We start from the raw sequence: 12935 nt of genomic DNA, 5'->3' as shown, positions 1-12935 counted from the left end.
AAATGTTTGTCCATCATGTTGCTTTTTGGCAGCATTGCATTTTCTCTCTGCCTCCACCAATGTCTTGTTTTTCCTCTCTTCTCTTCCATCCTTCCTTTTGTTCTCTTTCTATCATTACCACCCCATCTCTTTCATACAGGATCGTATCATTTGAATCGATTCCTCTTGTTTGACAGCCTCTGAAATGGTTGTAGCATAGAGACAGAGTTTGCTGGTCTGAGAAAGAGAGGGAGAAAAAGACATGAATGTTAAACACAATGTTCTCCTCTCTTGCCTTCATGCGGTATGCATGGTTTTTTCACAGCAGACATCAGGATGGTATGTTGAATTTGTTTTTGCTGCTTACCTAAATCATGGTGTTGACTGATACTCAGAGTCGACAGACTCAGGGGTTTAGGAAATGCAGATATTCTCCAGGCACCTTAGGACTGCTCTAGGCAATAGCACAGCTGTCACTGATACCCATGATAGAGCTGACATTTCTGGGAGAATGCTATTGTCTGTATGGATTACCCGTGATCTGACGTTCCTCTGCAGAATGCATGAAAATCAGAATTTTAAAAATGATTGCTGACGTGTGGTAGCTGTAAAACCTTTGTTTCTCATGCATTATTTTTTTTCTCCTTACAAGCACTGTCATACATCATATTTTGAGGTTAATTTGTTTCCATTGTTTAGTGGCATTCGTTTCTATGTTAATTAGTATTACTCAACTATTTTCAAAGGAGAAAAGTAACAGAGGGAGATCACAGATGTTGGTAGAAAGTTAGAGTTTGTTGATTTGATGAGACTCCAGAGAGGAGAATAAAAAAAAATATGTTTACAAACCATAGAAGAGAAATATGCTGCTACATTTTATGATAGACACCTTCACAAACATGTTTTTTTATGTTATATTGTTTCTTTATGTGAAAGCTTCTCGATGTTCACTTTTGTGTGTATATTTGCCTCTTCAGGGAATTTGGCTGGAGGGATCCTGAACTGCCGGAGGTTATCCAAATGCTGCAGCACCAGTTTCCATCGGTACAGTCCAATGCTGCCGCCTACCTCCAGCACTTGTGCTTTGGAGACAACAAGACCAAATCAGAGGTAACTCCTGCATACCAACATCAAAGACATTCTGCTAATAAATCTAATAAATCCTTGCAGTGGGGATTTCAGCTTCATTTGAATTTCCATGCTGGTTCAGGCTGTTTTATGTTGGTTAGTGTCATTCTGGCTCAGTGGTTTTCAACTGGTGACCCAAAAACACTTTATAATAAGTATACATTAATAAAGTAATTACACATCATTAACAAACTATTAGTTTATAGTTAATTCATAGTTAATAAATTATAGTCTCTACATTGTTAATATATGAGTAGGCTATAAACACACAGTGAGTTCTTCATTAATTATCACGTTAACACAATTATTATTCTTTAATTACCTCGTAGTAAAGGAACTGGTAATTGGTTATTAGGAGTAAATAGTTCTCACAGGTCATGGAAAATGGGAAAATGTCATTAATTAAGTGCTTTAAACCAACCTTTATTAGAAATGAATTGCATTCATATTCAGTGTTCCTTAAATTGTTTACAAATACATTAATCACACACACACAATAATAATTTAGTTAATTAGAGTGACAATGAATAATGAACTCAGTATTTGTATATATCCTATAAATATATTCGCAAAAACTATAATATATTAACTATGAATTAACTATAATTGTTTGTAAATTATTTGTAACTACTTTAATAAAGTGTTACCAAAAAATGATATACAGCCAACTATAATCCATAATTAGGATAGCAAAATATAGGCTTATGAACTTTTAACAAGGAGAAAACGCTTTATCCGTCACTTGGTGGAAACTAGCCAAACTAGAAAGATGACAACATAGACAGGTCGTTAATAAATTATGTTCATTTAATAAATGTTAAAAACTTAACATTTAAAAACTTAAAAATTGTGGAAACCGTAATTTATTTTGATCAGTGTTTTTACTGTCACTTTTGATGCACCATTGCTGCATAAAGGTATTATTATTATTATTTCTTTATCTAACTGACACCACACTTTTAAACAATAGTGCACATGTATATGTTGATGGAGATGGTTGACAAAAGAAGTCTTGTTGATTAAGATAGATAAGCAGACTGGTGGCTAGATATACTAGATAAGCAAACTTTTATAAAAATGTCTACAATGTGTTTAATATTTGTGTGGCTCTGTGTATCAGATACGAAGGCAGGGTGGGATTCAGCTGCTGGTGGACTTGTTGGATCACCGTATGACTGACGTGCACAGGAGTGCTTGCGGCGCACTTAGGAATCTGGTTTATGGCAAGGCCAATGACGACAACAAGATCGCTCTGAAGAACTGCGGTGGGATCCCTGCACTCGTGCGACTCCTGCGCAAGACGACAGACGTGGAGATCAGAGAGCTGCTCACAGGTGCTCAGGACACATTAAGCACATTTATTTCTCATTCCTTCCCCTTTGTTCTCTGATGTGACGGGATACTGGCGAGAAGTAATTTGTAATTTGTTTGTCCACACTGAAAGAGGAAAGTCTGCAGAACTTATGCTGCCTTTAAGTGCACCTGGGAAACTTGTACCTTTGAGTTGGCATTCTCTATTACGACATGCCACACATTCAAATTAGAAAAAAAACACAGAAGCCACCTAAACCTGGGTTTTTCAAACCTCTCCTGGAGCACCCCTAGCACTGCACATTTCATTATATTATATTATATTATATTATAGTCTGTATATAGATAAGAGTTTAAATTGACACACCTCTTCCAACTTGACAACTTTGGTATCATCTAGAATTGCAAGTTTCCCAGCTTTAAATACGACTCCGTTTGGTCATTCATATGCTCAGAAATTGTAATTGCAATATTTCCAGCTCCACTTGAAGGGCACTAAATTTCAAGTATATTTTGCAGTAATATGAAAAGAGATATTGGACCAATGAGATTTCACAGTGGGCGTGAACAAAACGTCCTGTCTTTTTTGTGTGGCACCTGATTAGGACGTGGTGTCTGGCCCTATCTTTGAATGCGCTCTATCTTTATTTCCTTCCTCACCACCTTTTTTTGCATGTTCAGCATACAAATACATTGCATATGACCTTTCTGTCACTACCTCTGGCTTCCTTATAATTGGGCCCAATTTGTTAATCAGCTCTCCTAGAATCATCCGCTTGTTACTGTGGACCCCACTACCCATTAAATGATTTGTTAATGATCTCCTAATTGGTTAGGGCTATAATAATTAAGGGTAATACCAGTGCTTGGCATAGCCTCTTTAGGGAATTGTGTATAATGAGTCTTGACGCGTTGACAAAAGACAAAGGCTCTTCTAAATCCCCTATAGAAATATTCCTGGTACAGAGACAGTTCCTGTGAGATGTCGGAAAAATTGGGCGGCAATTTGCTTTTTGAGGCATTTCATAAATGTCAGATGCTGAATTGTTGGGAGACGCTTCAATAAGACGTTGCGGCTCCCTTGTGTTTCAGCCTGGTGAGCAATCTAAATGTCCATCAATTGAAAAATCACCATCCTCCTGAATCCAGAGCTCGGAGAAACATCTAAAATGTTTCAAATTGAATATAGGAAGAACGAAGCTGAGTGGCACTTGCTTATTACAGCTCGATGTCTCTGTGCATGTAATCACTTTAGATGAAACATTTGGAAAGAGGGGAGAAGCCATTTGTGCTTTTTCAAAGACAATTAATGTTTAAGTTTGAGAGCGGTTCTGAACAGAAGACAAAGAGTCCTCTCGTCAGCCCGTAACAACCCCCCTCCAGCTACATCTACGCAGACCCCGGTCGCCTGCCGATTTCTGAAGCCAGACACGGGCCTGTCGCGACTGCTGGGGCCTGTTTGAGCTCAGAACTCTTGGTTCGACAGGAGGCTGCATAAAAAAATAAGCCTTTGAATTTGATGTTTAACAAACAAGATTGGATATTATAAGATAAGATAGGTTTAAATTGGCTGGGGCAGAGCTGTACACCATCCTAGCTATACAGATGAAGGATCTGCAAAAGCCCTCCTTTGTATACTGTAGCATGATTTTACAATGAAATGTAATGAAAAATGATAGTGATATATGTGTTGCTTGCAAAAAGTTTATTTTGTGAGAATGCATGGACAATTTTGAAGAGCTGTCAATGGTGAAAGATGCTTTTTAGAATTGAATGGTGTAGTTACAATGTACTTTGTAACTTACTTTGAGCCTTACTTTAATGACCTAAACAGCTGTGAGACACCCAAAAAGAAGCCCCCAGGAGTTGGATTGAGAGACACTAGTAAGGAAGATGTTTCTTGCCACTACTAACTCGTAAAAAAGCTATTATAGAGTCCCACATAAACATTCAGTCATTTTGGGGGATGCCGCATGGCAAACTCGCATCAATGGAGGGTACCAAACAAATGTCAGGAAAACATCCATAGGCAGTATTCCAATCTGCATACTTCTACAATGTAATAAGTATGCACTTCACTGGTGATGCCAAAGTACATACTTTTGAATATGTAGCAACATCATTAGTGACTCTTTGGATGCACTAGCATGTCATAAAATTACTTTTTAATACCACAGTCCCCCATTGCATTCTGTTTGAGCTTGCTTGTGAGTATTAGCATCTACCTAAATGAATTTAAATAAAAGCGTTTATTTAATTAAATAGTGATTAAATTATATAGTGATTATATTTAATTATAGTTTATTTATATAATATTTAATCTATAATAATTCATTAAAATGCATTGTTACTTAAAGTATTGATGCACACTACCATGCACTTTGGCATACTATTTTTTTGTGTACAATTTGGGTGGATACTAGTATGTGATAGAATGTGAATGAGGACACATCTATGGTGTAGCCGCATATCAATATCTACCAGCTATTCCTTGGTGTTTATAATAAGCTCTTTGTGTTACAAAATAGTAGTGAACATTTTGGAACAAACATACACTACAGTTCAAATGTTTTTGGTCGATGAGATATTAAAAAAGGATTTTATGCTCACCAAAGCTGCATTTATTTGATCAAAACTACAGTTAGATACTTTTTAAATATTTAGAAATTGTTACAATTCAAATTCAAAAACTGTTTTGTATTTTAATATATTTTAAACTGTAATTTATTCCTTTGATGGCAAAGCTGATTTTTTTTCTTAAGTGTCACATGAAGCATGGTGCTTAAGAAACATTTCTTCTTATTATAACTGGAAGACTGGAAGTCTGTGATATTTAACAAAAAACATAAGATACAATTACCTGGGACAGTTTTATACCCTACCAGCACAGCAGGGAGGAAGAACGTGCAAAAGTGCTCTCTTGTACACTGAATCAGAGCAGTAGGGCTCTTGTAAAAGGACAAATAGTATGCAAAAGTAGACACAGTTTAACCATATTCTACATTCTAGCAGTTCACAGTTCAGTCTCGATTGTGATGTGGCTTGGACCACACAATCTAACGTTCATAACAAGAGCTGATGAGGACACTAGTGAAACTTCAGAAATTACTTCACTTGAGGGCTCTTGACCAAGACCTCATGCAATATTCAAATGTTCTTAGCCTCCTGCAATCAGTGCTTTTAATTATATATATATTCCTTGGTGAAATATATATATATATATATATATATATATATTTTTTTTTTTTTTTTTTTTTTTTGTGCACAACAAAAACTCAAGGTGAAGAAGGGAAATTGTAATCTCTGTATAAATATAGTGTGTGTATTCTTCATAGACGTTGTTCTTGTAAACAGGTGTGCTGTGGAACTTGTCCTCTTGCGATGCTCTGAAGATGCCCATAATTCAGGATGCTCTGGCAGTGCTGACCAACACGGTCATTATCCCTCACTCGGGCTGGGACACCTCACCCCACCAGGACGACCGCAAGCTGCACCTGCATTCCTCACAGGTGCTCCGCAATGCTACCGGGTGCCTCAGGTACAGCTCCGTCCTAATTAATGTCAATCTAGGTATTTATTCAAAATCTATTGTTTTCCATTTATATACAGGCACAGTTTCTATTTTTGCTCTTAAGAGGGTTAATCTTCACTTAGAAGCAATTCATTGTTTTATTAGGTGATTATTCAAGTAAGGATTATGCTAATATTATGTAAATGCCTCTGAATTTCCATCTTTCAAAATGATATGATATGATGAATTTGTGTGCCTTCAGAAATGTCACAGTATATTGGGGTCTCAGTGGGCAAAAGTACATAGCTGGATAATGGCTCTGTGCTTCTGTGTGTCAACCAAACACATTTTCTGAATTAGCTTTGAGGCTTTTCTTGGAGCCCTTCAACTGATAACTTAAGTTAATTGATTTGAATAAATAGATTCAGTTGCTCTTGATGAATTTGGCTGGTCTCAGACTTCGTGCATAAAACCATTTTGTGAAGGAGCTCGTTCTGCCACTTTACTAGGATTATATTCTGGCCAGGATTGGTCTGATTCAACAATAGGATTCTGTCCACTGTGACTGTGGACCTGGTGGCATGCCAAAACCTTCCCCATGTCCAGTTCTCTTTTGCCCCCACCCCCCAACCGCCCTCCCCCCAAAGCAATTACATTTCCTATTCTTTTAGATTCCCTATAAATATAGCTTGATAACTAAACGGTTAGCCTGCATATACATTACACAATTAAGAAAAAGGCTAACAAAAAGCCTTTTGATGAACCAGAACAAAATTATGGTCATGATGTGACAGGTTTTTTGATTAGGCAAAACAACTACTCCTTAGTGTCCAAAGGGGTAGGATTTGGATGGGGGGGTTGAATTTGGCACTACACAAGCATGGGAAAACGTTTGGTATAGTGTCAAATGTTTATTTATCTGGCAGTGGCTAGTGTGTGGTTTAAAAAGCCTGAATAGTCTGGCAATATGTTTGACTGCTGTATGTTGTGGCTTTGTCATTTTTATCTTTGTGATGGTCACATTATTTGCACGTTTAAGCTTTTCCATTGTAATGCTGTTGATATTGTGTTGATTATCTTAATATCATATTTTCCAGTTGCTTTCTATTGTTTGCTTACTAAATGGAAATGTGCATTGATATCACTTAAGCTATTAGGAGCTCACTGGAAACATAAAAAAATCTGCAGGAACTTTCGGAGCGCAGAAACTTTTTTTACTTTAAATGCTTGACATTAACAACACTTTACATTTATAGCACATACTATATGCATATACTATGCTCTCTCCCTCTGCGCATCAGCATTCAGGTCTAAAGCAGCGGGATTGTAGAAAGTGCTGAGTCACTCTTGGATGGCTGGACTAAGCTCCCTACGCCCAGCGTGATAATTAATCCTCTTCATGGATGGCTGAGGAACTAGAAGTCTGATTGAATATTTAATGGTTGGACACAGTTGCCACACCACCTGCAGCTGCCTGAGACACACAGATCTCTTAGAAGCTTCTTGGAGAGAGAGAGAGATAGAGAGAGAGGACAGGATGTGGTCTTTGATTTCTCACAAGCACCTTCTCAGATCAGACTTCCTGATTCAGGTCTCCCGAGGCTCCAGCTCTTGGGATTCTAGGCTTGTTGCTTTGAGGCATGTTGCTGGTGATTCATAAAGCTGATGTGAAATTTTTCTTTGTTAAAATACTTTCTCGTATCACAGAGTTGATTTCTCAGAAAGTTTTAAGACACTGCTATCCAAATATTGTTCTCTGAAAAAAAAAAGGGGGGGGGGGGGGGGGAGTTAGTACTCATTTCCATGAAAAGCTTATTGATGTTGAAGACCACTTTGGTTGGTTTAGTATTGACTTGAGGCTCAGAACTGCCAAAACATAATCAATGATGTCGATAATACAAAATGCATGACATTGTATGCATGTGTGCGTTCTTGTGTTCTCTACAGGAATGTGAGCTCAGCCGGAGAAGAAGCCCGCCGCAGGATGAGAGAGTGTGAGGGTCTGACTGATGCGCTGCTTTATGTCATCCAGACAGCTCTGGGCACCAGTGAGATCGACAGCAAGGTTTGACCTTTCCCTCCCCTGCCTTTCTACCAAAGTTTTATGCATTCAACGGAGCACCACAGAGAGTTCTAGCAGGTTGCTTTCCGCTCCCCGACCATTTTCAACACCGCACTAGAGTACTTCTTCACTGTTAAATGTAAGATGAGATTGAAAACACAATGCAGAATATGCAAAAACTCCTCCTGAAAAAAGGCCCGTCTAGACCAGCTTGGTCTCAGACGGCACGCCCACGGACCACCCACAGTCCGTTCACTCACCATTTGATGAATTTCGCTCACAAAACTAGAAATCACTTTCCCTAATCTGGGATGCATTTCCCAAAAGCCAACTATGGTTGCAAGTGACCAACATAGTTCAGCGATTATGTGTTTCCCAAGACCATAGTTCCAACACACATTCAGCATTGCAAGTTGTGTGGTTGGATCTACAGCTCTCGACCTGTGGTTTCTTGTTAGTCAAGTCACCTTTATTTATACAACGCTTTTTACAATACATATTGTTTTGTCTTGGCTGTACAGCAGATCTAGAAGAAAATAGTGTCATAGTCCAGCTGAAGTAGGTTCAGTGTCAAAAAGTTATTAATTTAGTTTATTTGTCTATACAGCCGTTCTGGAGACAACAGTGATGTCATCGTCCAGCTCTGTTCAGTTCTCATACAATGGTGTCAATGCAGGCAGATCAGTAATATTGTTGAATATTAAGAGTTCCCAGCTAAGCCAAAAAGCCAAAGGCAACAGTGGCAAAGAACCAAAACTCAAATCAGGTGACAGAATGGAGAAAAAAAGCTTGGGAGAAACCAGGCTCAGTCGGGGGGCCAGTTCTCCTCTGGCCAACGAACAAACAGTGTATGATTATGATTCAGGCATTACAGGTCAGAAGTCAGATTGAATAGGTAATCAGAAATGTTAGTATGACACATTTCTGATTGGCTGACTTTCCACAGCTTTTAGAAGTGAGTGCACATAGGTTTTTATATCAGTCTGCCTGGAAATACAGATTAACAAGGCACCGGAGTAAAACAATGATCACTTTTGAGTATGAAATAATTGGATTTTCCACTTTTGGAAGTTTTACAAGTTAAAGCCATTAATTCCGTTTAGTTTAAGGCTCTTAATAGCAAGTTAACTCGTCCTCTAGTTATCTGAGCAGAACTTTATTACAGTTTATGTCTGTGATAAAGGCAGAATTTTTTCCTTTTGGATGGGCAGGAATTCTGATCACAAAGTATATATAATTTTTTCTGATGTTTTATAAACAGCCGTTCATCGAGACTGCAGGACGCAGATTTAAATAAGTTGTTTACATGCTGTTTAATATTATTGTGGTATAATATTTCAGTTAAACCCATCCTTGAATCTTCCATGATGATTTAGCTACATCACTACACTGGTCAAGCAGGTTTGCCAGCAGAAATATCTGTTTTAACCAGCTTGTGCAGTTTACAGTCAAGTGCATCCATTTTGGATGCTTTTAAACAGTAGTTTTGATTTATTTTTCCAGCAGGGGCAATAGACATTTTACCAGACAGACAGTTTAGGTGTAGTTTGAGCTCCTTTAATTGCTTTTACCACCAACAGTGTTGTACAAACAAGCTGCAGTTGCTATTAGGAGAGGTTTATGGTAATTATACAGATAAAGTAATGCAGCGACACACCTCTCTATTTTGAGTCCATGTTTTGTTTGATTTTCAAGGGGTCTCTGTTACTAGCATAATACTTTGTGAGAACAAGTTTGAATGAGGAAAAAAAAGAGTGTCACACTTTAATCCCTCTGAAAGCATTTACAAGATCAAAGTCGTCCTCTTTGTTTTTCCTGCCTCACTGCTCATCACAATAGGATTAGTTCTCCAGTTCTCCACTGGAGTCCGTCCAAAAGACTAATCTAACAAGAGACTATTAAGAGTTCGGAGCACAATAATGCACAGCCTTCACAAAGAAGACAGATTGTCTTGCAAATAGAAAAAGACATTTCGATATTTATTGTGTCAAGTAAAGTCAAACTTCTGGAGGTGTGTTAAAGGTGTGTTCTAGTGTGTTAATCTGTAAACTTTCTTTTCCCCCCCTCACTCTGCGTGTCAAACGTGCCCCCTTCTAGACCATCGAGAACTGCGTGTGCATCCTGCGGAACCTGTCGTACAGGTTGGCGGCAGAGACGTCTCAGGGGCAGCAGATGGGATCGGAGGAACTGGACGGGGTTCTGTGCACCGATGCCAGCGGGAAGGATGCGGAGAGCTCCGGCTGCTGGGGCAAGAAGAAGAAGAAAAAGAAGAGCCACGATCAGGTGGGCCGGGGTTTTTTATCTCTGCAGCTGCTGGCAATTAGCATCACTTAGCAGCATTCGCGTACGGGTCGCCTGCGTCGACACTCGTCCTCCTCCAGTGGATAATTACGTATTTTCCAGGCTGATTTCATTTAGTTTCTGAAAACAGATGAAGATAGGGGCATCGGGAGTGTTTGTTCAGCATTTGCATGGGATGAATAGCGAGGTAAAAGGTGGCATTACTTTGCATTGTGGCTTTTAAATAACTAAATTGTCTGTGAGTCATCTGTTCCTTTAACAACGATGCAAATGCACATCTGGCTGTGTGACAGTTTGCCCTGTCTAATCAATTGCTCTGTATCCTAAACAACTTGTGAGCGTTATCTTCAATGATTTCACTAGTACACAACAAAAGTACAGTGTTATTTCCCTTTGCCTTGGCCACTTTAATTATCTTGGAGTGCCTTGTAAATACTATAGTATATGAATAATCATTCTGTACGGTGGTATGATCATCTAATCTCATCAGTGCACATGTCACATTGAGCTATTGTGGTAAAGCATGCAATATACATTAAGATTGAGTCTGACACATAACATTACCCAGTCCTGTTTCCCCTCTTCTCCCCATCATTTCCTGATGCCCGATGTCTTTATAAATAAAAGTGGACAAAAATAAAATCGCATCTGGCACTTTTCATGAATAGGGTACAATTTGGGGTCCTATTACACTTTGGCACAAATCCCATGTTTTTTGTTGTGAAACACTCTCCATCCTCTTTAAATTAGGATTTTTGTCCTGTCCCATCTGCACTGTATCTAGCAATTACAATCATACAATAGTGTCATGATTTTTGCTGAACTTATATCCAGTTCATTTTTGTAAAAACATTAATGTTTAAAAGCTTGGGGTCTGTAAGGCATTTTTAAAGTAATGAATAGGCTTTGAATAGGAAAGTAAGGAATTCAGCAAGGATGCATTAAATTGATTAAAAGTGAGAGAAATCTGTTGTAATGTCTTTACTATTTCCATAAATGCCATTATTTTGGACTTTATATTCATCACAGATTCCATAAAAAAATATAATCATAGTTTCCACAAAAAATTTAAGCAGCACACATTGATAATAATAAGAAATGTTTCATGAGCAGCAAGTCTGCATATTAGAATGATTTCTAAAGATTCATGACAATGAAGACTGAAATAAAAGCATCAAAGACATTTCCAAAATATACTGAAATAAAAGACACTTATTTATAACTTTTTTATTATAAAAAAAGTATTATTATATTAAAGTATTATTTGTTGTAATTACAAACATTTTTCATTTTTAAGCTTTGTCCCACTGTTTGTGCTCAACTCTTTTATCGTGTTTTTTGAGAAATACAAGTTTGTCAGTAATTACTACCCAACCTATGGTCCCAAACTTGTGTGTCCCTGCCATGTGACATTAGTAAAAAATAAAAATGTTACCATTTCTGGTATAAAGTTGTTTTTTTGTTTTTTTTTACTTTTAAAAACGTTTTTCTATTCAATTCATTGCTTATTTAATATTTGTTGCTATAAAATAAAATCACAAAAATCTGATTTAAAAACTGTCAAATATTGCTAACAGATTTGCAAAACCGCATAGAAAATAAAACAACTAAATCACAGTTGATGATCAATATTTTCTGGAGGTTGAGCACCTACTTCTTTTTGGTTCAAGCTGTACCTTATTTGTGGAAGGTTTCTGTACATGATGCCTTTTCTCAGTAGTACCCCTTACAGATATTTTGTCTCGTGTAATGACACTTGTGTCTTTGCTTTCAGTGGGATGGTGTTGGGCCTTTCCCAGACTCCAGTGATCCTCCAAAGGGACTACAGATGCTGTGGCACCCGTCCATAGTAAAACCATACCTCACTCTGCTGTCTGAGTGCTCAAACCCGGACACACTGGAGGGAGCAGCTGGGGCTCTACAGAACCTGGCAGCGGGTAGCTGGAAGGTAGGCCCCACCTTAAAACCTGTGAGTAACCCTGCACCTGAAGAGCCACGAACCAACCAGACTGTCTCTGGCACACACACCACCATTGTGACTGACACAAATACACATTAATATCTCAAGGTCATGAGTTAGAGAACATGGTGAACTTTATCAAGAACAAAGTCTCTTTTGGGAGTACACAGTGTAAGATATCTTCAAATGGATACAACGTAAGAAAAGAGATGAATTCTCTCTCAAAGTCTTGAAAGTGTAGACAGTGACTCAAATATTCTGTCGAATTCTACACTTCAAATCTTCTGTTGTCCTCATTTTCTGCTCATTTGTTACAGAAAAGGGAAAACAAACAGTGGTGTGACACTATGCAAAGTTGACACGAATCTCATTTGAACGCATCTGTTCAGTTGATGTACTGATAATCATTTTGCGCTTTTTTTGTCCGTTTTCTGTGCCTGTAGTGGTCGGTGTACATCCGTGCTGCTGTTCGGAAAGAGAAAGGGCTGCCCATTCTGGTGGAGTTGCTGAGAATAGACAATGACCGGGTGGTGTGTGCTGTGGCCACAGCGCTCCGAAACATGGCCCTTGATGTCAGGAACAAGGAGCTCATAGGTAGGTTCGGGACATGGAAGTGTATTTGCCTCAAGCTAACATTTTCTCTTTGACTTCAGCAGAGCCGAATGCCGCAGAGGTACGTGTAC

General features: G+C 38.4%; 1 protein-coding gene across 11 annotated transcripts in view; it reads left to right on the top strand.

Moving 5' to 3' along the window:
• Positions 1 to 12935, top strand: part of ctnnd2b (catenin (cadherin-associated protein), delta 2b) — a 78745-nt gene that overhangs the window by 55790 nt on the left and 10020 nt on the right. For 8 of the 11 annotated variants that reach the window (XR_013797523.1, XM_079612009.1, XM_079612010.1 and 5 more), the window contains 7 exons: positions 957 to 1089; positions 2228 to 2441; positions 5773 to 5956; positions 7877 to 7994; positions 10089 to 10274; positions 12067 to 12261; positions 12696 to 12846. Coding sequence is in view for 10 of the 11 variants with exons in the window: in XM_079612009.1 (XP_079468135.1) it covers positions 957 to 1089; positions 2228 to 2441; positions 5773 to 5956; positions 7877 to 7994; positions 10089 to 10274; positions 12067 to 12261; positions 12696 to 12846 (1181 nt within the window). In the remaining variant the exon portion in view is untranslated. The remainder of the gene's footprint in view (positions 1 to 956; positions 1090 to 2227; positions 2442 to 5772; positions 5957 to 7876; positions 7995 to 10088; positions 10275 to 12066; positions 12262 to 12695; positions 12847 to 12935) is intronic. The other 3 variants (XM_079612015.1, XM_079612012.1, XM_079612016.1) reach the window with 1 other exon arrangement.

Source organism: Phoxinus phoxinus (assembly GCF_949152265.1).
Source record: "Phoxinus phoxinus genome assembly, chromosome: 5".
In the NCBI taxonomy this organism is placed as follows: Eukaryota; Metazoa; Chordata; class Actinopteri; order Cypriniformes; family Leuciscidae; genus Phoxinus; species Phoxinus phoxinus.
This window is presented reverse-complemented; position numbering and strand designations above follow the sequence as displayed.